This window comes from Coregonus lavaretus (genome assembly GCF_964263955.1).
Source record: "Coregonus lavaretus genome assembly, chromosome: 34".
NCBI lineage: Eukaryota > Metazoa > Chordata > Actinopteri > Salmoniformes > Salmonidae > Coregonus > Coregonus lavaretus.
The window spans coordinates 32894066-32921882 of NC_140021.1; the positions used below are offsets into that span (position 1 = coordinate 32894066).

General features: G+C 42.0%; 1 protein-coding gene across 5 annotated transcripts; it reads left to right on the plus strand.

Annotated features, from left to right (window-relative positions):
* Positions 1-729: 729 nt before the first annotated feature.
* Positions 730-22196, plus strand: LOC311109431 (poly(U)-binding-splicing factor PUF60-like). Of its 5 annotated transcripts, none has more exons than XM_084152320.1 (12): positions 730-792; positions 6170-6256; positions 6542-6637; positions 6749-6838; positions 7426-7476; positions 11248-11409; positions 11570-11662; positions 13247-13460; positions 13562-13794; positions 17989-18118; positions 20447-20706; positions 21498-22196. In XM_084152320.1, the coding sequence occupies exons 3-12, from the start codon at positions 6557-6559 to the stop codon at positions 21795-21797; spliced, it is 1614 nt and encodes a 537-aa protein (XP_084008446.1). In that variant the 5' UTR covers positions 730-792; positions 6170-6256; positions 6542-6556; the 3' UTR covers positions 21798-22196. The 5 variants fall into 5 exon arrangements, with proteins under 5 accessions (XP_084008446.1, XP_084008449.1, XP_084008447.1 ...); XM_084152323.1 differs by having other exon boundaries at positions 13562-13752; XM_084152321.1 differs by having other exon boundaries at positions 6240-6256.
* Positions 22197-27817: the final 5621 nt, after the last annotated feature.

Consider the following 27817-nt stretch of genomic DNA (forward strand, 5'->3'; position numbering starts at 1 on the left):
TTTATATATAGATACACATACATATTTAACTACCGACTTCAACTGTGTATATATATATATATATATATATATATATATATATATATATATATATATATTATTGGTCTTGGGGTCCTGACAAACATTTCAACTTTAAGACACAGAGAAGTAACCATTTGTATTCAAAAGTCAAGCTGGTAATTTCAGTTCGAGGGGCCTCTCAGCAGACAGACAGTGCCCAGGGGGAGGTCATACTTATGAAATAGGTTTTTCCAAATTTTTCTTTAAGAATATAACTTGCTTTATGAGCTTAGTTCAATTGTCTTACCCCATCAGAACCCAAAACATGGTTAAAACCTTAAGTCTGAGGGATGGTCAGTCCTTGTATCCATAGCTCTGTCTATGAATTTGAGAATGGTTACATTTCTCCAGCCCCATCCCTCAGCTATTTGGCGGGGTATCGCCTTTGTTATAATTTGAATATGCAGATTGCACCTTTAAATCTTTCCTGAATATGACAAACATACAATCTATGAATGTAAAGCAATCGTATGGCTACATCAACCTACAGTGTAATTCCAAGCACATGTCTACTCTAGTCAAAGAAAATGCGCAACAACAAAAAACTACAATACCAAACTTGGCAACCATGAACTGTGCCTGAACACCCGAAGACTGACCTGAGATCAAGCTCTCGCGACGTTCTTTCGCCGGTCTCAAGTTTAGTGTTTGTCCTGCAAGTCTCGCGGCACTCGCAAACTGGTGGAGAGCCTATTCAAGTAGGTGTGCTTCATGGCGGTGACGGAGATTGCGGTAAATAGCTTGCTAAATAAGTTAAATATGAACTCAGTTATTGTTGTCCCCGTCCTGTTTCTCAAATAGTTGTGCACCTACATCTCTTGTAGGAATGATTGCTTTATTCTGGTGAACCACGTTTAATTCACAAAACCTGAATTTAGGCATGCGGCCTTTATTAAATAGCTAGCCAAGTTAGCTAACTCCTGCGACAATTGGCTCCTGACTAATGCTAGCTAGCTACAAAAATAAACCAATAGCAAGCTCACTGGTAGAGATGCTAGTATGTTAGATTGCCTTGTTGGAATTTCAATGCATGATTGAAAATAGTGATATGCTAGCTAACTATGTTAAATAAGATGCAACGACCAAGTTAGCTAGCTACGTTAGCTCGCCTCAACTAGCCTAACGTTACGATTGAGCTCCACTCAAGTGTAGCAATTTAGCTACACTAGCAAGCGTATTACTTGAGTCTATGCTTATACTTTACATTATCTAGGAACTAGGGGTGTAGCGGTTCACCAAACCCACGGTTGGGTACGTATTATTGCGGTTTTGTGGTCACCGTTTCGGTACAGCGGGAAAATTAAATGCCATTCACAATGTTCCTGCCAATGTCTGTTGTGACAGGATTGTTATGTTGGGCCTCTGAAGTTTCCATTCTGATGCTGCGTTTGTAACCATGATGGAGGTGGGAATATACGAGTTGTGAAGTCATAAATACGAGTTGGATGCATTCATGTGATTTGAACTCCAGAAATGCCCATTGGTTAATGGTTAACAAGCTGCGTCAACCATAAACTAAAAGTACAACTTTAATTATTGTAAACAAATTATAGAGTTAAAAAACCACATGAATAGATTGCTTTTTATAAATAATGTTTTGGTGCACTTAACTACAGACAATGCTGTTAGAGGCCGTTTCCTTCGTAGGTGACATCACAGAGGTCACCATGTGGGAGAAGTGGGTGCTCAGTATGATAGACGAGTTTCCCAATAGGAATTTGTTGGAGGTCCATTCAAGTGGATTTTTCCCCGTCGTATGTGGTAAATTCCCACTTCCATCTTCGAGAACGCACCATGACACTGCCTCCTTAAGTGCCAGATGCGCACTCGTGACTCATAAAACGGCGCGTGTCAGTTGCAAGGTACATCTCCCACTCTGGGGTAACGTGATGGGCTGTCACTGCTAAGTAAGCGTCAGGGCTTGACATCAGCTTTTTTAGCCATTTGTTCTTGGGACAAGTAGGACAGATTTTATTACTTGTCCAAAAGCTGAAGTCACTTGTTCCAACAACAAAAAAAGGTCCATAACACCATCGGCCAAAAGGGTGAAGTACATAGGAGGGGCTTTTCCATACATAGACGATATTGTCGCCCCCTAGCAGCCATCCAAAATAATGTAAAGGACTGCTACGCATTTGGCTGGCATGCTACGGGAGGGACGAGAGGAATCATGATATTGGCAAAATATATTTAGTGGAGCCAAATCTTTTCGAATATCCTATTCCACTGGTGGAGCTGTGGCATTAAAGTGTATTAGCCTATCTGGCTCTGTGTGTGACTAAGCATGCAGATGGAGCGAGCGAAACCGCCACAGAGCCTTCCTGGCTGTGTGTCTTGTGATGGGTTGAAAATCATAATGGGCTCCAGAGCGACTCTGCTGGCCTCAGAACTGGATCATTATAAACTGATTCACATTGTTTCCTCATCCTCCTCTCTTATTGGCCTAGGCTACTAAATGCGTTGTAGGTAGGTTGCACATTGTTAGAATAATATGGAAATAGGCCTAGGCCAACTACACAGCTCATTCATAAGCTTTCCTCAGCTGTAGCCTAAGTTTTTCTTTTGACTCATTAGATTTTTCAATCTTGGTATTGTTTGCTCAATTTCACTTCTTGTGGCTTAAAATATTTGTCATGCAAAATAAATCTGTGAATGAGAATAGCATAGATTCCGACTTTCATAATTATTCCCATTTAAAAGCTGCAACTTTAGGACCAACACTTTATTAGAATAGTTTGGAAAGCCTACCGAGTGGCGCAGCGGTCTAAGGCACTGCATCGCAGTGCTTGAGGCGTCACTACAGACCCGGGTTCGATCCCGGGCTGTGTCACAACCGGCTGTGACCAGGAGTCCCATAGGGCGGCGCACAATTGGCCCAGCGTCGTCTGGGTTAGGGGAGGGTTTGGCCGGGTGAGCTTTACTTGGCTCATCGCGCTCTAGCAACTCCTGGTGGGGGGCCGGACGCCTGCAGGCTGACTTCGTTCATCAGTTGAACGGTGTTTCCTCCGGCACATTGGTGCGGCTGGCTACCGGGTTAATCGGGCGGGTGTTAAGAAACGCGGGAGGAAAATAAGAGGAGGATCCCATCAGCTTTCTATAGGCTAGGCCTACTATATTTATTTATTTATTTATCAACTTTCCTAATATTTAGCACATTGCTTATCTTTACAACAGGAGTATAGCCTACCTGGCTGGCATGAAAATGAATCATGGGAAAAGCGTCCTCCATTCGCTATTTAAGTGCATAGATGTGTTTTTTCCCCTGCCCCTGTTTTGAGACAGGTGCATGATAAATGGTCAATTTTAAATCAAAACATATTTCACACATATTCTTTATTATATGTAAAGACAAGATTAAATCAAGAATAGTCTGATGGTTGACAATATTAGCCTATCACTTGTGAATTATATATTATCACTTGTGAATGATGCCCAGCATAAGGCAAAAAACAAGCCCTTTTTCGGGCATCTTTTTCTGATCATAGTCACACACCTCATGTAGCCTAGCCCGTAGGCCTATATGTTTTAGTAAGGTTTGTATCACAACTAGTGGCAAAATAACTTCTTAAAATTAAGCACATTCATCCGCTTTACAAGGGGTGTAGAGCCTAACTGGCATACATAAGCAGCGAGTGAGTTTCAAGTTTGGTGAAGATAATTTTCACCATAAAAATGCACCTTTATAATAAAAGCATTACATGCATAATCGGATTTGTTGTCACTTTTGATAATGGTGTTTTCCTGCTAATGGAACATTCACGTTTATAGCCTACTGACGTGTGCGCATTCCTGCGCTTATGTGAAGAAATAGCTTAATAGTTTATCACATTCTAAGCTAAACGTTCTGATCTGTTGCGTCAGCCTCATTGCGTAAAAAAGTTTTTTTGATGCTAGTGGTTGTATTAATTTGGGATCTTCGCATCCCACAACTGTCCCAGACTATGTTTGGAATATTTATTTCTCGCACCGAATAGAATAGGTCAACTTTTGTACAATGGGGGATAGTAGATTGACATAGGCTAGTCCTTTTGCTGTTCATTAGGCCTTCTGATCTTGTGGACAGTTCTTCCAATGTCTTCAATATGCACCTCGGAATTGGATAAGGACGCACGTTGTTGCCACCCCGAAGTGTCTGTCTTCACTTGTAGCCTGTGAGAAAGATCCGATCATGTGATGGAGAGCCATGTGAGTGAGAGGTGCTTCGGAGCATGCAGCACTCGGGGAGAAAGGAACAACGGCCACTGGCCGCAAAAGGCATGGATTTTTTTGGGGTGCATTACGACCACACAAAGGGGATGCCACTGGGAAATTAGAGTCATTATCAAGTGCTTATCAAATTGTGAATGAGAGACTGATGAAGTGTGTACAGCCTGTGCAAAAAAACAAAGCAGAACTCATGCCTTTCAAGTGACTTTTTTCAAATCATCATTAGAGTCGCATCATGCAGCCTTAGAATGTATTTAAAAAATCAAAACATATAGCCCAACGTTTGTAGAACAACTAAACGGAAGGCAGGCTTCATCGGCTCGTCACACCACTTTGCAATGAGCTGGAGGCATTATGCATTTTGAAAATACTTAATTGTTTGAAACCTGAACGTTTTACTACATATTGTGAGGCATGTCTTACCTTGCTTCTAAGTAGCCTAGCGAAATTCAGACCATATCCGTGGAGGCAATTATTTTATATCAACTTTCTTTCATAGTCCAGTAGCCAAAGGGACAATATTAGCCATATTAGCATCCCAGGATAGTTGTTGCATATTAGATCTCCTCTCTTTCTAAATGTCTAACAGATATTTTCATCTGTCACATGAAACTGCTCGCATGTGCGGTGCGCTTTTGACTAAGTGTTTTCCCGCTAATTGCATTGTGGAAGGAACATACGCACTTAGCCTATTGTGTATTGCTGTGCTTATAATGTGAAGAAATAATAGTTTATCAACATTTTAGGCTAAATGTTCTGATTTGTTGCATCAGACTCATTGCTGTTTTACGTAGCCTAGGCCTACTAGTTGTATGAATTAGGGATCTATTGTCCCAGTCTGTTTGGAATAGGCTATTTCTTTCTCGACAAGCTGTAGGTAAATAGGTACACTTTTCTACTATGGGGGATAGTAGATTGACATAGGCTAGTGATTTTGCTGTTAGTTACTCGTCTTGTTGGCTGTGGAAAGGTAAATGTGGACAGTTATTCTAACATCTTCAAAGTGCCCAACAGAAATGGGTAAGAAGGACTGCAAATCGTTGCATCCTCGACTTGCATCTTCTGTTAATATGAATTACCATAATCTAAATGTGATTACTGTCATTCTAAGCACCGTGGGTGGATGCCCTAATCAGGTTTACTGGTCAATTTCTCAAATGTCCCGTTAAATTAAAATGCCACCCCCTATTCTCAACCACTGAGAATGGGCGCATATCTGCGGCTATAAACCAAAGACTAAAAACTATAAACATAGCTCACCTATCGCTCTTGCAATTTATTTGGCCGGGCTGCTTGAATGCAGAAGGGAGGCGATGTGGTGTTTCTTTGCGTTTCTGTCTTGCTCCAGTATACTGGGATGATGTCAGTGTAAATGTGTCAACAGCTGCATAGGCTATTCTCGTTGAGTGTGGCGACATACTGTTATAGTTTAATCCACAACTCTCTGTCCATCGCTGTTGTAATCTACTGGGAAGCAAACATTTTCCCAAACTGGAGATTTAAACGATGATGGAGGATCCTCCATTGTACAGAACTAGTTCCCGGCTGCGCCTCACAAAAGGACAGTTTGAAATGCGCCAATTAAGATTTTAATTGTGATTACAGCTCAGATTTACTGTAGGCCTATTTTTTTATTTTGTAAATGTATATATTTTTAACGTATTTATTTGTGTTCACAGTGCGGAACGAACAGAGTTCCCCGAACGGTTCAGAACGAATACGTGTACCGTTACACCCCTACTAGTAACTAACTAGCTACATAGCTGTCTAGTTAGCAAATTAGCAAGCTAAGTTTGTAGGAAATTAGCTAGCTTGGTAAACATTTGGTGTAAATAAAGCAATACCAAGTTTACCGCCTTGCAGCTGCTATCATGTTAGTCTGAAGGCATTTTCTCTCTCTCAGACTTTTTTGAATTGTTAAGGCTTCCCATTCACTCTTCCCCCCCGGGGTTATCCTGCCTCTGTGGTTCCAGCGTTTAGCAGGTTGTAGGTAAGGAGCTCTTTTCTTCGCACGCTTGTCTTGAGCGTCCCAATCACTGGTGACTGGTCTTTGATTTTGTGCTGAAGGCACAGTACGATAAATGCACTGTGATGATTCCCAATCTATACCTAAATTATCCTTAATATGATCATAGGAGAAGCGAGAGATGTAGCCTACCAAATGTGCAGTGCACGGCACAACAAGTGTTATTCATTTCTCCAATTAATAAGTGTCAATGTCTCCTGAGGATGCTCACATGCATATTCATGTATTTTCAATGCTGTGGTTCTTCAGGGAGGGACAGCTCTGATGATGGAGAATGGACAGGGCACAGGCGCAAAGCTTGGCCTGCCGCCTCTCACCCCAGAGCAGCAGGAGGCACTACAAAGGGTGAGCCTACTACATATACATGACTAAATAGAGGTGTATACATCATGTTTCAACATTAGTCAGTTTGCCTGCGGTTTCTTTATTCTCTCACTCTGAATGACTTTTCTTCAGGCAAAGAAGTATGCCATGGAGCAGAGCATTAAGAGTGTCTTAGTGAAGCAGACCATTGCTCATCAGCAGCAACAGCTTACCAACTTACAGGTGAGATGTGCAGAATGATATACTCTTACAACTGCAACTGAACTTGACATGCCATTGACCATATGTTCTTATCTCTTAACACCACCCACAGGCACTTAATTATAGGCTCATATCTAAGAGTAACTGGGGCCATTAGCAAGATTGTCACATAGTCATATCGAATTACTATCTGCCCTGGGAGCTTTGTAGGTATGAAACATTAATTTTATTGTTTAGTAGTACAAAACATAGCAGCACAGCATATAAAGTATATTTGTCTGCCTACGATGATAGGATGGGTGTCCTCTTGCTTCTGCCTATTTTATTTCAGCTGGAGAAGATCAACATGAAGACTTTGTTAAACATGTTGAATGCTTTGCACTTGTTTTCAAATAGGGGTTTTGATTGTGGGGGTGATATTGTGAAATGGTTTTGGGGCAGTCTGCAGAGGGAAAGTCAAAATCAGTCGGGAAAGCTTTTTATGGGGAGTGTGTAATGTGTGTGTCGAAAAGCTGATGTATAGCAAAGGAAGAACATTTAAAAAAGCAAAGCTTAAAGATATATCTAACCTACTTTTCAGTACCTTTTTCATCTTTACTGTCTTTCAGATGGCAGCAGTGACAATGGGCTTTGGAGATCCTCTCTCACCTTTACAATCGGTCAATAGATATTACACTTTTTTCTCTGTCCGCATTCATGATAAAAAGGACTGTTACCCTTTTTTGATCGGCCACTCTGGGCTCCATCCTAGCCATTGCAGCTGACCAAATAACTCATATTTCAAAAGAAGACATGGTTATTAATATTATAATTATGAGGGACAAGTTTTTATACAATGTGCTGTGTCTGCTTAATTCAGTCTGGTTAAAGCTGCAAAATGTAACTTTTTGGTGACCCGGCCAAATTCATATATAAATGTGAGTTATACATCTGTCATTCTCATTGAAAACAAGTCTAAGAAGCGGTAGATCTGTTCTATGTGCACTATTTCTATGCTTCCCATTCTTAAGTTTAGTTTTTGCATCTTTTACTTTCAGTTTTGTACACCAGCTTCAAACAGCTGAAAATATAATATTTTTGGTTATTGAAAATATATTTCACAGCAGTTTAGATGGTACAATGATTCTCTACACTATACATTGCTTGTTTTGTCACACAAACCGAAATTATGTGAACTATTAGAATTTTTGCAACCAGGAAATGGTGGAGCGAGTTCTGCATATTGCACCTTTAATGAAGCCTTGTGTCTGTATGCCCACTGCTCCATTTCAGAAGAAATGCCCTGAAGTACTTCAGCTAGTGGCAACAGCTGTTAGTCTATGTTTTTTAAACTGAAAGAGATTCATAATGAAAATTTGGGATTTGTATGAATTCATATACACTACATGGTGAAAAGTGTGGACACTCCTTCAAATTAGTGGGTCTGGCTATTTCAGCCACACCCATTACAGGTGTATAAAATCGAGCACACAGCCATGCAATCTCCATAGACAAACATTGGCAGTAGAATGGGCCGTACTGAAGAGCTCAGTGACTTTCAACGTGGCACCGTCATAGGATGCCACCTTTCCAACAAGTCAGTTCTTCAAATTTCTGCCCTGTTAGAGTTGCCCCGGTCAACTGTAAGTGCTGTTATTGGGAAGTGGAAACGTCTAGGAGCAACAACGGCTCAGCCGCAAAGTGGTAGGCCACACCAGTTCACAGAACGGGACCGCCGAGTGCGGAAGCGTGTAAAAATGTCTGTCCTCGGAATACTCACTACCGAGTTCCAAACTGCATCTGGAAGCAACGTCCGCACAAGAACTGTTCGTCGAGCAGCTGTACCAAGCCTAAGGTCACCATGCGCAATGCCAAGCGTCGGCAGGAGTGGTGTAAAGCTCGCCACCATTGGACTCTGTAGCAGTGGAAACGCATTCTCTGGAGTAATGAATCACGTTTCACCATCTGGCAGTCCGATGGACGAATCTGGGTTTGGCAGATGCCAGGAGAACGCTACCTGCCCGAATGCATAGTGCCAACTGTAAAGTTTAGGGAAGGAGGAATAATGATTTGGGGCTGTTTTTCATGGTTCGGGCTAGGCCCCTTAGTTCCAGTGAAGGGAAATATTAACGCTACAGTATACAATTACATTCTAGACGATTCTGTGCTTCCAACTTTGTGGCAATATTTTGGGTAAGGCCCTTTCGTGTTTCAGCATGACAATGCCCCCGTGCACAAAGCGAGGGCCATACAGAAATGGTTTGTCGAGATCGGTGTGGAAGAACTTGACTGGCTTGCGCAGAACACTGACCTCAACCCGATCGAACACCTTTGGGATGAATTGGAACGCAGACTGCGAGCCAGCCCTAATTGGCCAACATCAGTGCCCGACCTCACCAATGCTCTTGTGGCTGAATGGAAGCAAGTCCCAACAGCAATGTTCCAACATCTAGTGGAAAGCCTTTCCAGAAGAGTGGAGGCTGTTATAGCAGCAAAGGGGGGACCAACTCCATATTATTGCCCATGATTTTCGAATGAGATGTTCGGTGAGCAGGTGTCCACATACTTTTGGCCATGTATTGTATTTGAGCACAATACAAACCTCCATTAGGGGATTTTTAGCAGGACATTTATTATGGCTTTTTGCACTATAGCCTGAAATCGCTATGTAAAGGTGGTTGAGAATATCAATGCAGGGAAGTTCATGTCTTCTTTATAAATATAATGTTACTTTGCATTGATTGAAGCTGAGAAAGCCAGCTTTGGTATGGGGCTAAAGAGGGTTAGCAGTCTTTTTCAATAACTAAAATGAGAGTTCTTCTCAAACAGGAATCCCTAATTGGCAATCTCAAATGTTATGTTGTAAAATAGGAAATCACTTTTCTCTTATGTAATAGATTAGGCTGTTACTAGTTTGCTTGCGGGTGATAAAGCAGCTATGCTTGAGTAAAAGGAACCAGTAAACTGCTTAGAGTGATTACCCGTCCCTCCCTCCCCTTAGAGACGTAAGTGTAAAATGCTTTCCTCAGGCTTTTTATCTTTGTATGGATGCTTTTCAACTGATACACAGTGCTGTGAAAAAGTACTTGCTCCCTTAATGTTCTCTACTTTTGCATATTTTTGATACTGAATGTTTTCAGATCTTCAACCAAAACCTAATATTAGATAAAGGGAACCTGAGTGAACAAATAACACAACAATTACATAGTTCATGAACAAAGTTAAGTATACTTTTTTGTTGTTGTTATTTGTAAACTCAGGTTCCCTTTATCTAATATTAGGTTTTGGTTGAAGATCTGATAACATTCATTATCAAAAATAGAGAAAATCAGAAAGGGGGCAAATACTTTTACATGTAGGAGTTGATTTGGTTTGTTCTCCATGTTGAAATGTCATCTTATATGCACCCCTGGACTACAGGTCAGTTTCAGGGGCTAAATATTAGCGAGGGGCATGCATGCCCATCACCTCTAGTGCTTTCACCCATATAAATGCAGTAATGATACAGATTTTTAAAAAGTTATGTAGCTGTGTAAGTTCCTGCATTTACAAAATTGTTGATATATTTTGTTATATACTGAACAAAAATATAAACGCAACATGTAAAGTGTTGGTCCCATGTTTCATGAGCTAAAAAAGCTTATTTCTTTCAAATGTTGTTTACATCCCTGTAGTGAGCATTTCTCCTTTGCTAAAATAATGTATCCACCTGACAGGTGTGGCATATTAAGAAGCTGATTAAAAAGCATGATCATTGCACAGGTGCACCTTGTGCTGGACACTCTAAAATGTTTAGTTTTGTCACACTACACAATGCCACAGATGTCTCAAGATTTGAGGGAGCGTGCAATTGGCATGCTGACTGCAGGAATGTCCACCAGAGCTGTTGCCGCCTCCAACGTTGTTTTAGAGAATTTGGCAGTATGTCCAACCGGCCTCACAACCACAGACCAAGTAACCATGCCAGCCCAGGACCTCCACATCCGGCTTCTTCACCTGTGAGATCGCCTGAGACCAGCCATCCGGACAGCTAATGAAACTAAGGAGTATTTCTGGAAAACCCATTCTGATTGGCTGGGCCTGGCTCCCCAGTGGGTGGGCCTATGCTCTCCCAGGCCTAATTTATTTAAATTGACTGATATCCTTATATGAACTGTAATCTTTGAAATTGTTGCATGTTGCGTTTATATTTTTGTTCAGTATAGATAGCAATAGTCACATCCATTTTTCAGGACTCTTTTATGTATATGCCCAGATTGCATCCATCCCTGACATTGGCCTGTACATCTGTTTTTGGGAAAAGCAAACACAATAGAGAATTACAAATATTCCCAGTGATTTACATAATGAGAAAATACAAATTTACCCATACACATCTAGATTGATTTAGTGTGTTCTTTCTTTCTTTGGCCCCCTAAGCATCATGGTGTGTTTTTCTCCGTGGTTACCAGGTGGCGGCTCAGCGGCAGCGGGCTCTAGCCATCATGTGCCGGGTATATGTGGGCTCCATATACTATGAGCTCGGGGAGGACACCATCAGACAGGCCTTTGCCCCCTTCGGCCCCATCAAGAGCATTGACATGTCATGGGACTCCGTTACAATGAAGCACAAGGTCAGTTTATAGAGCACGCTCAAACTACATCGTCACACAGCATTGCAATAGGATTAATCATATGAATGAAATGTTTGAATCACAACCGGAGAATTTGGCATGCTCGTTTCTGTAATGCACTGAACTGTTGTCCCATGGGTCTATGTCTGTCTGTGTGCAGGGCTTTGCCTTTGTGGAGTATGAGATCCCGGAGGCTGCACAGCTGGCTCTGGAGCAGATGAACTCGGTTATGCTCGGGGGCAGGAACATCAAGGTGAGTGGCCTGGAGAGGCAGCCTGTCCTGCCCAGTGGAAGTGGACCTCTCAGAACCCCCTCCCTATACCCCTGGAAAGAGGGGTGCTCCTGCTATCATCTTTTTAACCTTTTTATCTTTTAATTTCTATTGAGGATGCATGGAGACAGTTTGGACGTCCCCTTTTCTCATTTCGCTCCTTGTGTGTAACTGAGCTATTTCTGTGTGAGTCACTAATTGGTAGTATCTGTAATTCTGTATAGAAGTGTATCTAAAGCCACTCATTTCTTTGTCTTTCTTTGCTTGTATGTATGTCCATTCATTTAAAGGTGTGTGTGTTTGGGTGCGTGTGTGCGCGGGTGTGTTTTTGTGAATGTCTGTGCTGTCTTCTGCTTCCATGATGTCATCACCACATTGTTTTAGTGACCAGTTCCTCTAGGAGGCCCGGGCAGCGTGTGATGATGCGTTGCTCTGTGTCCGAGATGTGCTGATGATGGGCTGCGCCTGGTTGGTGTCGCTTGGCCGCCCCACCTGGAGCACAGATCATATACTACATAGCCGCTCATAGAGAAGCTCCAAACACTAGCCTATAGATGACAGTTGTTAGAGGAGATACCTCTGAGACATTTCCGTCGTTGACAGTGTAGTGCCAGCCACAGGTCTTGTTAATTTATAGGTATTTCCACTAGTTGATCCTCAGCTGCAGCTCCGGCTTAAGGCAGTCTGAACAGGCCTTTCTTTTAGTGTTGGTCAAAAATGCCTGTGTGAGTGAACAAGTTTCAGTAGCAGCTTTTACAGTATAATTATCTTCATGAATTTCAGATATGCTATAATCTTCTTTTAGTTTCATGATTTCTTTTCAGATTGTTTTTTTATGTGATCTTCGCTATAGTCCATTTCAGGTGACGACTTTGAAGTGATTAAGTTGTTGGTATGTTTTCATAGTCTAGAAAGAAAAAAAAGTGAGTGTGCAAGAAAATAGTGTGTCAATAGAAGGCATTGTCTCTAGACTATAGTGCAGGTTGTCTTACATTTCATATCACTCGTATTACCTTAGCCTAAGCCCTGGTGGACAGATGCAGTTTAGCAAGGCTAGTGTAAACTTGGCTAAGAATACATTAGGCTGCAATTACAAAGAGAAAGCGGTTCCTTTAGATCTCTAATAGAGCATTTCCATACAGGATTTACCCCAAAGGCTCAGACTTTTCTGTGTCCATCTACGCGGGCCGGCACCCGTGTCTTACTGGGCCATGGCTCCGGCGGACCTGCTCTGACTTGGGGCCAAAGCCAGGCCACTGGTACTTTTCAGCTTGCATTTACATAACAATGGCTAACTGTGAACTTTAGCAACTGTTTTGAGCAGAGTTGTTGAGTCTGCTCTTCACATGCTTCACTGTCAGCCCTAGCTATGGAAACACCGATTCCCTAGTATACCATAAGTGAGTATACACTCGTGTAACGCTGGTGTTACAGTTCGAAAAGCAACATAATTGCATTGCCCCGAGTTGAAGGCGTTAAGTGGTTTTGGAGCTCGAGGTGTTGCGTTGCTTGGTCAGTGGCTGTGACACCCCACTCATTGGCCCTGTGCTGGTATCTGTGCTGTAGGTGGGGCGGCCAGGTAACATTGGTCAGGCGCAACCCATCATCGACCAGCTGGCAGAGGAGGCACGCGCCTACAACCGGATCTACGTTGCTTCCGTCCACCCCGACCTCTCAGACGAGGACATCAAGAGCGTCTTTGAGGCCTTCGGGAGGATCAAGTCCTGCACGTTAGCCAGGGACCCCACCACGGGAAGACACAAGAGCTTTGGCTTCGTCGGTGAGCAGAGGGGCCCCTGGCGGGTGGCGGCCCTCAGGATGTGCTGTTGCTGTGTGTTTGTCCTCCTCCTAACTCCTCCCCCCTCCCTCTCTCCCTGGCAGAGTATGACAAGCCCCAGTCGTCCCTGGACGCAGTGTCCTCCATGAACCTGTTTGACCTAGGGGGCCAGTACCTGCGGGTGGGCAAGGCTGTGACCCCTCCCATGCCCATGCTGACCCCCACCCAGCCTGGTGGCCTGCCGCCCGCTGCAGCCGTGGCTGCTGCAGCAGCCACCGCTAAGATAACGGCCCAGGCAAGTATGATTCCCTTCCAAAGGGATCTATTGGCCTTCCAGGTAAATATACCTCTGATATACAGTGAGGGAAGAAAGTATTTGATCCCCTGCTGATTTTCTACGTTTACCCACTGACAAAGACATGATCAGTCTATAATTTTAATGGTAGGTTTATTTGAACAGTGAGAGACAGAATAACAACAAAAAAAATCCAGAGAAAAATGTTATAAATTGATTTGCATTTTAATGAGGGAAATAAGTATTTGACCCCTCTGCAAAACATGACTTAGTACTTGGTGGCAAAACCCTTGTTGGCAATCAGGTCAGACGTTTCTTGTAGTTGGCCACCAGATTTGCACACATCTCAGGAGGGATTTTGTTCCACTCCTCTTTGCAGATCTTCTCCAAGTCATTAAGGTTTTGAGGCTGACGTTTGGCAACTCGAACCTTCAGCTCCCTCCACAGATTTCCTATGGGATTAAGGTCTGGAGACTGGATAGGCCACTCCAGGACCTTAATGTGCTTCTTCTTGAGCCACTCCTTTGTTGCCTTGGCCGTGTGTTTTGGGTCATTGTCATGCTGGAATACCCATCCACGACCCATTTTCAATGCCCTGGCTGAGGGAAGGAGGTTCTCACCCAAGATTTGACGGTACATGGCCCCGTCCATCGTCCCTTTGATGCGGAGAAGTTGTCCTGTCCCCTTAGCAGAAAAACACCCCCAAAGCATAATGTTTCCACCTCCATGTTTGACGGTGGGGATGGTATTCTTGGGGTCATAGGCAGCATTCCTCCTCCTCCAAACACGGCGAGTTGAGTTGATGCAAAAGAGCTCCATTTTGGTCTCATCTGACCACAACACTTTCACCCAGTTCTCCTCTGAATCATTCTGATGTTCATTGGCAAACTTCAGACGGCCCTGTATATGTGCTTTCTTGAGCAGGGGGACCTTGCGGGCGCTGCAGGATTTCAGTCCTTCACGGCGTAGTGTGTTACCAATTGTTTTCTTGGTGACTATGGTCCCAGCTGCCTTGAGATCATTGACAAGATCCTCCCGTGTAGTTCTGGGCTGATTCCTCACTGTTTTCATGTTCATTGCAACTCCACAAGGTGAGAACTTGCATGGAGCCCCAGGCAGAGGGAGATTGACAGTTCTTTTGTGTTTCTTCCATTTGCAAATAATCACACCAACTGTTGTCACCTTATCACCAAGCTGCTTGGCGATGGTCTTGTAGCCCATTCCAGCCTTGTGTAGGTCTATAATCTTGTCCCTGAAATCCTTGGAGAGTTCTTTGGTCTTGGCCATGGTAGAGAGTTTGGAATCTGATTGATTGATTGCTTCTGTGGACAGGTATCTTTTATACAGGTAACAAACTGAGATTAGGAGCACTCCCTTTAAGAGTGCTCCTAAGTTTTTTTTACATGAGTTTTTCTGGATTTTTTTGTTATTCTCTCTCACTGTTCAAATAAACCGACCATTAAAATTATAGATTGATCATTTCTTTGTCAGTGGGCAAACGTACAAAATCAGCAGGGGATCAAATACTTTTTTCCCTCACTGTAGGTAGCTAGGTGTGACCATAATTCAAAATGTGCTCAGTAAAGTTTTAATATACTAAAGATAGAAATATAATTTGTATATAAAGCTTACTATTCTATTTTCTGTGTGCTTTAAGTAACATACACTGTGTACAAAATATTAAGAATGCTCTTTCCATGATATAGACTGAGCAGGTGAAAGCTATGTTCTCTTATTGATGATGAGACAGGTTAAAGAAGGATTTTTAAGCCTTGAGACAATTGAGACATGGATTGTGTATGTGTGCCATTCAGTTGGTGAATGGACAAAATATTGAAGTGCCTTTGAACGGGGTATGGTAGTAGGTGCCAAGTGCAGCGGTTTGTGTCAAGAACTGCAACGCTGCTGGGTTTTTCTTGCTCAACAGTTTCCCATGTGTATCAAGAATGGTCCACCACCTAAAGGACATCCAGCCAACTTGACACAACTGTGGGAAACATTGGAGTCAACATGGGCCAGCATCCATGTGGAACGCTTTCGACACCTTGTAGAGTCCATGCCCCGACGAATTGAGGCTTTTCTGAGGCGAAATGGGGGTGGTGCATCTCAGTATAGGAAGGTGTTCTTAATGTTTTGTACACAGTGTATATTTTGATGTGCCCTGCAGTTCTAGAATTTGATATAGTATTTGATGAATTGATAATGCATAACCCTTGCAGGGCAATATAAAGTATTCTACTCCTGTGTGTTTGCTAACAAAATGTGCTGTGCCATATCTGCTTGTGTTGTGATGTGAGCTCAACCTACAGTTGCAAAAGTATTAGGGATGTAACGATTCATCGATTCGCATTTGTCCCTGAATCTGATGTTTAAAAGACCAGTGCATCCGTCTGCGGACCCCAAACCTATCCAAATGTAGCATGCATTAGTCAGAAAATCGATTCAAACGTTACGAATCGCCAGTTTTTTTTTTTTCTCCCTTCATATTACATTTTTTCGACCTTCCGAAAATACCTAATATTTTGCCACAACTGATGCTTCCTTTCCTTCAGTGTCGAACTGCATGTAACTGTTGACAGACATTTATCTACAAGTCATTTTGTAGGCCGAACAACCCCAGGCAATATCAGTAGCCTAGTCAAACTGCGCACTGTGCCCAGCTTCGCGCACTGATCAACCTGAAGTAGGCAGCCTGTTCCTTGCACATCTGTGCGGCACCTTCAGCATTCAAATGCTAAAATGGCTTGCGTGATATTAGGCTTTATTAGTTGAGTGACAACCTATGTCATGTGCTAGGTTATTGTTATCTATGCACTGTTTAAAACGTTTTTTACCGTAGTAAAAGGAAGCTACCGGAGACAACTCTCATCTGGCTCCACCAGCTGAACAGGGTTTACAATAGATTTGATTTTTGATTGTTCTGGTTCACCATCAGCAATAGTTTTGGTAGTTTTTCTTAAAAGAGCAGTGTATATGGTCATTTTTAGATATAAAGTTGATCATTTTCATAACGTGGAACGCAATCAGTTTTGCGAGGCTCAATGCGTGGTCAAAGCGCGAGAAGATCACGCTGTAAAAACTTCCAAACGGTCAAAGCCATTTGATTTTGAGATGGGGTGAAATCCAAAGTTGTGCTATATATTCATTGGCTATGTCATAGCTAATTTGTAAACAATCAATATTGATACATTACTAGCTCAAATACTTAATCTGCAAAAATGACAAGTTACTTAGTGTGTGATGGTGATTTCAGAACCAACGTGGGGGGACAAAAACATATGATAGTGGTAGATGCCTAGTCTCCCTTATGGCTCAGCTCTACATGCAGTAGTACATATACTATAGACCAAGGGTATTCAACTCTTACCCTAGGAGGTCCGGAGCCTGCTGGTTTTCTGTTCTACCTGATAATTAATTCCACCCACCTGGTGTGCCTGGCATGGCCTGAAAAAAAACTTTTTGGCCCACCAGCCACTGTGGCAGGTAGATGAAAAATCTACCAGCCACTCAGATTTTACATTAAATTACATTAAAAGACGAAAACAATTATGACCATGCTTTGTAATGTTTTTAAAACATGCTCAATTTCATTTAATTTTTTGTGACCCGAGTCAAACCGAAATATCAGATGAGACCAAATGTTTTTTCCATGCCACATTTTTTTACACAAAACAGACCAAATTATTTTGTCCTTTAAAAACCTGCTGTATGTAAAATATTGTGTGCTATAGCTTGGGAAATAAACGTGACTCGATGACAACATAATGATCTTTGTTTCCAACATTAGGGCTGTTTACCTAAAGAAGTTAAATCCACTTTGTGTTTTGTTTCCTTGCCACTATACTAACGAGTATTGCGGTACTGGTCCCGGCCCTAGTGTTCATGCAACAAATGTTAGTGCATCGAACCAAATCGCATCGATTCGATCTCTAATCAAACCGAATTGCACTGAATCATTTCAAACTAAAACTTATCATTCCTGTATCGGAGCCCATGTATCTAGATGCGTATCGAATCATATTGAAAGGGAAAGATCTCTAAAAAGTATATCCTGTGACTGGCCCTTGCTTTTGTCATTTGAAGTACTATGATAATACTTTTTAAAAAATCTGTTTAATCGGTGACTAGCCTTGAGGACAGGTGAGATGCAGAGTAGAACACTATACATGCTGTATGAAGTCTGACTGTGCCACCTCACTGTGTTTTCCTGCTAATGCGTCGCGCCCCTCTCTCAAGGAGGCTGTGACCGGGGCGTCCATCTTGGGGGCGATGGCCGGGGCAAACCAGATGAGCCAAATGGGTTCTATGGGACAAATGGGCATCCCTCAGGCAGTCATGGCTGCCCAGGCCCCCGGAATGATCACAGGTGTGTATTGAGATGTGTGAGTACGAAGGGTATTGTCCACTGACTTACACACTCACTTAGGTCTGTTTGAATCTTTTAGAGAATAAGAGGATCGTTTGAATGATTTAAAGTGTGTCTCTTATCTACTCAATGCAACAGTGTTGAGGGATTATCTAGTTAACCAGGTTGTCGTTTTTTTCCATCTGAACCTGGTCATTAAATTGTGTTATAAAATCTTGACTACGAGTAGGTTGACATGAGACCGATAAGAGAAACAAGGGAATTGCAACAGAGGATTTCACTCCTATGAAGGGCAAAGCATGTCTCATAGAAACTATATCAATGAAGTCTACCATGACTCGTCGGTTTTTTCGACCAATTGACTGGTCTACATTTTCAAACGTCTATTTTTCAATATAGACACACCCTATGTGTTTTAATAAAATCAACTATATGTAGGCTATTGAGCTTGTCTGGTGTTTTAAGCACACTTTGATTAAATAATTAAGACACACAAATGACTCAAGAGGGAGATAGATATCAAGCTAGCCTAACCAGAAGAAAAAAACCTGTTCCCGAACCACCACCTCCCACTGCTGCTGCTGGCATTCGCAGATTCTGCCATTATGCTCCTAAAGTTGCTACACCATGGGTCGGTAACCTTTTCCATTTGGAATGCACATTTTCATGGAACAGTTTAATTTATTTTATAATAAAGTCATATCTCAAAATCATTTGTGTGATTTAATAAAAATTATATCTAAATGAAAATTATTCAAATCTAAAAGTAACTTCTATTGCGATTGCTAACTATGTAAAAATAGCCTACGAATAAAAACAGAAAATATCCTGATAAAAATAAATCATATTGGCTACGCATGGCCTGTCTGCAAGAAACTTGAAACATTGTATCAACTATCAACTTGGTCCAGCCTGAAGCTTGCACTAACAAACTTGAAACATTGTAGAAAATAAACTAGACCCTCAGTTTCCAGTGCTAGTGAGATCCAGACAGACACAGCTGTAGGCTATTTGCGCAAGGTATAAGAAGTAATCAGGTAGGCCTATTTTAGGACTTTTCCACCTTTTCAAGCTGTGTGGTTATCAAAAGGGAGAGAGCTGGAATGATTTTTCAAATAGGCTACATTGAGGAACTATTGTCATTCTCAATGGATGTAAAAACAAAAAAAACTTGCTGTTTGAGGTGAAGAAAAATTACAGTCAGAAATACTATCAGTAAATGTGCACATTTATAAGCCTACATTTGCGCGCAGGCCAGGTAGCCTAGGCCTACTTCTATGCGTAATCAGGTGCGCGTCCTTACTCAACATTGACTGGAGCGCTCCAAACAAAACACAATGAATAAATTGACAACTCGTAAATGGAATGAAATAAACCAAAACTTGTTACTCACAAGTGTAGCCTAGATTGTGCACTCTGCAAACGTGTCCACTCTGACAATGAGAATGGCAAAAGACTGTAATATTAATGTATTGAATGCATCAACAGAAATTACGGTAAACAAACATTGTAGATTAGAAATGATGGGAATTAACAGTAAATATGCTACTGGTGATACTGGTCTGCCATCCCCACGGCCTCCGCAATGGTTTAGTCCACTGAGACAGGTGTCAATCAAGACATGCCATAATTATTAAAACATTTTTGCAACAGCTCGGCTAAAATATTATCGTCGACCAACAGCTTATCGACCAAACAATCGACCAGTCGACTAAATGGGGTAAGCCCTAACACTGAGTATACAAAACATTAAGAACACCTGCTGTTTCCATGACCGACTGACCAGGTGAATCCAGGTGAAAGCTATGATCCCTTATTGATGTCACTTGTTAAATCCACTTCAATCAGTGTAGATGAAGGGGAGGAGACAGGTTAAAGAAGGATTTTTAAGCCTTGAGACATTTGAGCCATGGATTGTGTATGTGTGCCATTCAGTGGGTGAATGGGCAAGACAAAATATGTAAGTGCCTTTAAACAGGGTATGATAGTAGGTGCCAGGCGCACCGGTTTGTGTCAAGAACTGCAATGCTGCTGGGTTTTTCACTCAACAGTTTCCTGTGTGTGTCAAGAATGGTCCACCACCCAAAGGATATCCAGCCAACTTGACACAATTGTGGGAAGCATTGGAGTCAACATGGGCCAGCATCCCTGTGTGGAACTCTTTCGACCCATTATAAAGTCCATGCCCCGACGAATTGAGGCTGTTCTGAGGGCAAAATGGGGGAGGAGGGTGCAACTCAATATTAGGAAGGTGTTCCTAATATTTGGTGTACTCTGTGCATATTTGTATGGCTGACGCATGTAAATGTCCCTCTCATGTCCCTGTAGGTGTGACGCCAGTGCGTCCTACCCTGCCAGTGCTGCCCCAGGTGGGCCTGGTCAACCCTGTGCTGGCCTCGCCGCCCGTGATCACCAACCCAGCCCAACCCAACCCCTCCCTGCAAGAGCTGCAGAAGAAGAAGCAAGAGGAGAAGGAGAAGCTGCAGGACGGGACAGGCCAGGAGATGTTGAGCGACCAAGAAAACATGAGCATCTCAGGCAGCAGCGCCAGACACATGGTCATGCAGAAACTGCTGAGGAAATCAGAGGTAAGACCAGACATGAAGACATTCGCCGCTTTGATCTCAAAATAGGCCATCCACGTGAATTGTGTAGATCCGAAGAATATGCTTCTCATATCGGAATAATTGACTGAGGACAGAATGCATCCCTACGCGCGTTCTACAAAGAGAATATCAAACAGAGTCATCAGAATGAGTGCTTCATCCAATATCACGCGTGACAGATGTGATCAGCCCGGTGCATCCTACCAGCCATTACTCACCTGCTTGTCTCCGTCCACTCTTTTTGCGCATCTCCATCAATTTTAAAATAGAATTTAGCCGTGATGACGAGCTGGGGTGTGCGGACACTGATGAGTCTTCTGTTTGTTTAATTGATCGGGTAGGCTGTTTTTGAAAAGGGTTATGTCCCCCCCACTTCTAAAACCAAAGTTGCACCCCTGGTCTAAGGTGTAAAGTAGGCTAAAGATGGTTTCATATAGTTTTATAGGCTTTTGGATATGAGCAAATCAGCCATTTTCTGCAGTAGCCTATTCTATTATACAGTATGAAGTTAAATTCAATGTGTTGTATTGAGTATAGGTGTGAATATCAGGGGCAGGTTTTTGTGTAACACAGGTGCAGAACGTATAGAAAACGATGGGACAGGATGCAAATAAATGTTTTCTTGCACTTCACACCGATTATAAACGTGTTTCCATGCTCACCAGTTTGCTTCTGTGATATTTGCCTTGTTTCATGGCATACATTTCACAAAATGTGCAGTACTTTCACTGAAAAGTAGATATTTTTTGACATGTTGTCACGCTCCTCCCCAGTCTACGGTGATGGTGTTACGGAACATGGTGGGGCCGGAGGACATCGATGACGACCTGGAGGGTGAGGTAACCGAGGAGTGTGGCAAGTTTGGTGCCGTCAACCGGGTCATCATCTACCAGGAGAAGCAGGGCGAGGAGGAAGATGCCGAGATCATCGTCAAGATCTTTGTGGAGTTCTCCATGGCCTCGGAGATGAACAAGGCCATCCAGGCACTCAACGACCGCTGGTTCGGGGGTCGCAAGGTCATCGCAGAGGTCTACGACCAAGAGCGCTTCAACAGCAGCGACCTCTCCGCATAAACTGTCTGAAATGGTCGCCCAACACCCATCCCATACCCGTTGCTCAAATTCACTTCAGCCACTATCACTGCTGCTAGAGATTTGAGACTCTTTTTAACTTGTATTTTTTTTAAATTGATGTTAATATTAATATTATTAATGGTCTCTTTTGAGGGCTTGGTTAAGAAAAGAATATTTGCGCCTCGTGGATTTAGTTTTTTCACCTACTATGAAGACTTGATTTCTTTTTGTATTATTTGCAGGTTTTTTTGTAATCAAATTGAGAAAAGTCATGATTGGGTTTTACCCCCTTTTTAAGTTTGCCAATGTTTGCTCTTCTAACATTGTCAGGACTCTTTAAACATTGTTTTAGAGCCATTGGTTCCAGTTTCCTCATACAAATAAAATCTTCAACTATGCAAATGTCTGTTATGAATTTCTTATGGGTTTGGGATGGAAAAATCCTTTCAAATACTAACATTCCAGATTTATTGACATTACAATAGAACATTAAATCATATCAGTTGAAACTTCAATTATTAATAAACACTAGGTATAATGAACAAAAATATAAACACAACATGCAGCAATTTCAAAGATTTTACTGAGTTACAGTTCATATAAGGAAATCAGTCAATTGAAATAAATTCATTAGGCTCTAATCTATGGATTTCACATGACTGGGAATACAGATATGCATTTGTTGGTCACAGATACCTTTAAAAAAAAAAAGTTGCCGTGGATCAGAAAACCAGTCAGTATCTTGTGTGACCACCATTTGCCTCTTGTAGCGCGACACATCTCCTTCGCATAGAGTTGATTGTGGAATGTTGTCCCACTCTTCAATGGCTGTGCGAAGTTCCAGGATATTTGGCGGGAACTGGAACACGTTGTCATACACGTCGATCTAGAGCATCCCAAACATGTCAAATGGGTGACATGTCTGGTGAGTATGCAGGCCATAGAAGAAATTGGACATTTTCAGCTTCCAGGAATTGTGTACAGATCCTTGCGACATGGGGCTGTGCATTATCATGCTGAAACATGAGGTGATGGCGGCGAATGAATGGCATGACAATGGACCTCAGGATCTTGTCACAGTATCTCTGTGCATTGAAATTGCCATCGATAAAATGCAATTGTGGTCGTTGTCCGTAACTTATGCCTGCCCACCGCCACCATGGGGCACTCGCCCACACGACGCCATACACGTGGTCTGCAGTTGTGAGGCCGGTTGGACGTACTGCCAAATTCTCTAAAACTATGTTGGAGGCGGCATTCAATTGACATTAAATTCTCTGGCAACCGCTCTGGTGGACATTCCTGCAGTCAGCATGCCAATTGAACACTCCCTCAACTTGACACATCTGTGGCATTGTGTTGTGTGACAAAACTGCACATTTTAGAGTAGCCTTTTATTGTCCCCAGCACAAGGTGCACCTATGTAATGATCATGCTGTTTAATCAGCTTCTTGATATGCCACACCTATCAAGTGGATGGATTATCTTGGCAAAGGAGAAACGCTCACTAACAGGGATGTAAACAAATTTGTGCACAAAATGTAAGATAAATAAGCTTTTTGTGCGTATGGAACATTTCTGGGATCTGTTATTTCAGCTCATGAAACATGGGACCAACACTTTACATGTTGCGTTTACATTTTTGTTCAGTATATTTCAAAACTGTCTGACAGCAATTTTTTATGAAGTCAGCATTACTGGTTGGGATAATTCTTTCATGTTTTTATAAAGTAATTTTACAATCATTAACCAGGTTTCCATCCAACCTTTTTAAAACGAGTAAAATATTACTGTCAGTAGATGTCAGAATGAAACAGACTGTTGAGGGATTTATTATGGACTTGAAACTGAAATGTCAGTCAGTGTAATTTCTGTCAAATTGCAGACTCGCTGATACGAGATAGAATTGTCATGGGAGTGAGAGACAAGGGGCTGAGAGAGAAGTTACTTGGTGAGAATAAATTGACACTAGAAAGAGCAATACAAATCAGTGGAGGCTGCTGAGGGGAGAACGGCTCATGATAATGGCCGGAACGGAGTAAATGGAATGGCATCAAACGCATGTGTTTGATGTATTTGATACCATCCCACTCCAGCCATTACCTCGAGCCCATCCTCCCCAATTAAGGTGCCAACAACCTCCTGTGATACAAATGTGTCAAGCTAGAGAGGTGACACAGTCGCATACAGTCAATGGACAGTGATGTTCTTAGCGACACAGTATGCAAAGTGGAGTATATTATCAAAGGAGGAACTACAGCTAAATGGCTAACTTCAAAGGACAGCGCCGTCAGCAGTGCACTTCAGGGAGCCAACGCTAGTGCGGCAACTGCGGAGGAAAGCACAGACCTCGCCAGTGCCCAGCATATAGAAAAGAGTGTCACAACTGTGGCGTGAAGAACCACTTCACACTCAAATGTAGGCAGCAGAGACAACAAAATACAGTACACTGTGTCAACGTGGACCAGGACAACAGCGGTGACAACGAGTACAGTGAGGGGGCTTTGGGTGACCTCTTTGTGGGAACAGTCGCGCTTGCAGGACCAGACGAGGACTGGACTGCTACCTACAAGACTAATGAAACTGACAGTGTGTTCAAACTTGACACTGGAGCACAGGTCAATATCATTCCAGAGACTGAATTGTTACAGTTACAGGTAAAACCAGTGGTGAACACAAAACAAACGGTAAGACTGAAAGCTTACAGTGGTGAAGCAATTGCCACTTTAGGGACATGCACATTGGTGCTGGAGGTAGATGATAAATCTCACAAGGTTCCGTTTGTCATAGAAAAAACACCCATCATTGGGTTAAAGTCATGTAACTTACTGTATCTAGTGAAACGGGTTCATACAGTGAATGGTGAAATGACTAATGTTGAGGATGCATATGCTGATGTTTTTCAGGGAATAGGAAAACTCAAGGTGCAGCACAGAATTGAGTTAGAGCAGCCAAACAGACCAGTGATCCATGCACCTAGAAAGGTACCATTATCACTAAGAGACAAGCTAAAAGCAGAGCTACTGAAGCTAGAGTCCTTAGATATCCTAGACAAAGTAGAAGAGCCTACCGAATGGGTCCACTCACTAGTAATAGTTGAGAAGAAAGACGACTCTCAGACTGTATGGATCCAAAAGAGTTAAACAAGTATGTAAAAAGTGAACACTCAGCTGCCTACCAGAAGGGAGATATTCAGAACATAGCAGGGGATAAATACTTCTCACAGCTAGACGCTTCCTCCGGGTTTTGGCAGATCAGTCTAGACATGGAGAGTACAAGGCTTTGTACTTTCAATACTCCTTTTGGTAGGTACTCATTTAAAAGGCTCCCGTTTGGTCTCACTTCAACACCAGGCACAGTCTTTCATAGGACAGTCCAACAGATATTTGAGAGTGTGCCAGACACCACAGTGTCCATTGATGATGTGTTCATATGGGGTCAGACTCTTGAAGAGCAGAACAGGTTGAAAGCAGCACTTGATCTAGCCAGAGCTAATGGGCTAAAGCTAAACGCAGACAAAATGTGAATTCAGAAAGACAGAAATAACCTTCTTGGGTGAAAAACTAACATGTGAAGGTGTTCAGACAGACCAGAGCAAAGTGACAGCCATCAAGAACATGCCACTGCCTACTGATCAAGATAATGTACAGAGGTTATTAGGTATGGTTAACTATGTGGGCAAATTTGTACAAATTTGCACCTAATCTGGCAACTCACACGAGCCAGATGAGAAGGCTGCTGTGTAAAACTACAGAGTGGTGTTGGAACAGTAATCACCAGAAAGAGTTTGAGGAGCTCAAGGCATTAATCATGCATGCTCCAGTACTGAGGTTCTATGATGAAAAGCACAAAACTAAAATCTCAGCAGATGCCTCTAAAGCAGGTTTAGGAGCAGTGTTTTTACAGCAGTTTGGCACTAGATGGCGCCCAGTCGCATGTGCCTCCAGGGCTCTGACAACTTCTGAGTGTAACTATGCTCAGATTGAGAAAGAGGCATTGGCACTGTCATATGCATTTGAGAAATTCCATGTGTTTATCTATGGTAAAACAGTGTGGGCCAAAACAGATAACAAACCTCTGGTTACTATTGAAAAGAAGGGTCTAACATACACACTGCCAAGGGTATGGAGACTAAAACTTCAGAAATATGACTTGCAACTCGAGTACAGGCCAGGGAAAGAATTGTTAGTGGCAGACACATTGTCCAGAGCTTTTGACAGCTCAGAACCAAACCAGATATACAAGCAGGACGAGACCTTACATGTAAACTTTATCAGAAAGAGTTGCCCAGTCTCAGATGAAATGTGGACAGTTATTTCACTTGCTACTGCAGAAGATGAGTGTTTGCAAAAGGTGATTCAAGCCATAACATGCGGATGGTCTGTACAAGCTATACCATACCCTTATGGGTCAATACAGGGATGAGCTATCTGGACTTGATGGAATTCTGTTTAAGGGTTCAAGAATTGTGATACCAAGTGTGTTACAGAAAAACATGCTGCTCAAAATTCACGAGGACCATCTACATCTAGGGATGGAAAAGTCAAAACGGCGTGCTAAAGCAGTGTTATTCTGGCCAAAGATGAATGCTGATATAGAGCAGACAGTCCGAGCCTATGAAACAGGCCAGAAATACAGGTCAAAACAGAGCAAAGAGCCAATGTGGGTTGAGGAAAAAGAGGTGTTGAGACCATGGGGCAAAGTAGGAATAGATCTCTTTGCTCTTGAGGGCAAGAACAAAGTTCTACCAATGGACACGTTTTTTTTATTTGTTATATATTGTCCTTTATTACTTTCCAACCCCACCACCCCTCCCCTAATTGGAGTAAACTAGTGAACAACAACGCTTAGGCCTCTACTTCCAGCTTATACATACTATATACATTTTATGGACACAGTCAATTTTACAATAGTTCTATTTTGTTTGTTTTTACTCCTGAACCTCTCCGATCATTTTCATGATGTCCATTCGGTTTGCTTCTATATGCCATATCTTTCAAACTGTGCTCTTTCACAAAAGTTCTTAACCTATAACCTATATACTTATTATGGACATTGTCTTGTTGTTATTAGTTGTTATTAGTCCCATCTTTCAACTCCATTCAACACCTCCCATCTCTCTCTTAACGCCATCCATATTGGATTTCTATTTGCCATATATTTTTCAACTGTACTGTGATGTTTCACAAAAGTTCTGAACCCTTCTATTCTCATTGTTTCTACAGATTGTAAATTGAAAATAAAAAATTTGGCTAAAAGGATTATTATATTATTGATCGATTGACTATGACTTTTCAGATCACCCAGTAGTGCTATCTGCAGGGTTAGATCCAGGTAAATATTGGTAATCCTTTAGCCATTCCTGGACCTGTGACCAAAAACAAGCTAAAAAAGGACAGTACCAAAACAAATGATCTAATGATTCTGTCTCTTCGCAGCAAAATCTGCAGAGCTGAGAAGATTGTATCCCCCATATAAATAACATTCTATTGGTAGCAAGAATTTTGTATAATAATTTAAATGGAATTCAAATTATCAGAATTTGCATATCAGTTCATAAACCATTTGCCATGGAATCGGTACGTCAAAAATCTCTTCCCAACTATTTTGCAATCTATATGGGACGGCTGTCAATCCTTTGGTCCTTAACTGAAACTGGTATACTTTTTATTTATGACAATTTTATTTAACCAATTATGTTCTTTAATGCAGGGCCGACAGACAAGTTCCTTACTTTTTCCCCCTTCCACTTTCCTCTTCCATTTTTGTGGTAATGCTGCAATTATTTGGTTATAATTTTGGGTAGAGCAGACATTTCCATATGTTTTTGTTAGCTGCATGTGCAACATAACTCCATCAGTCCTACCTATGATGTCATTCACGAAGATTATACCTTTTTTAAACATTTTTTCAAAAGATAATGTTTTTTAAAATCTATTAGTATATTTGAGTTTAACCACAATATTTGTTGCATTATTTGTTCAGTTGTTTCTGGAGGATTAAATTGAAATTGCAACCAA

What these genes read in the sequence shown, in the direction of transcription:
- LOC311109431 (XM_084152319.1), top strand. Translation starts at nt 772, where the DNA reads ATGGCGGTGACGGAGATTGCG. An exon ending in TGGCGGTGACGGAGATTGCG is followed by an intron (nt 793 to 6,541) that starts GTAAATAGCTTG and finishes GTGGTTCTTCAG; the next exon opens with GGAGGGACAGCTCTGATGAT. An exon ending in CCGTTACAATGAAGCACAAG is followed by an intron (nt 11,410 to 11,569) that starts GTCAGTTTATAG and finishes GTCTGTGTGCAG; the next exon opens with GGCTTTGCCTTTGTGGAGTA.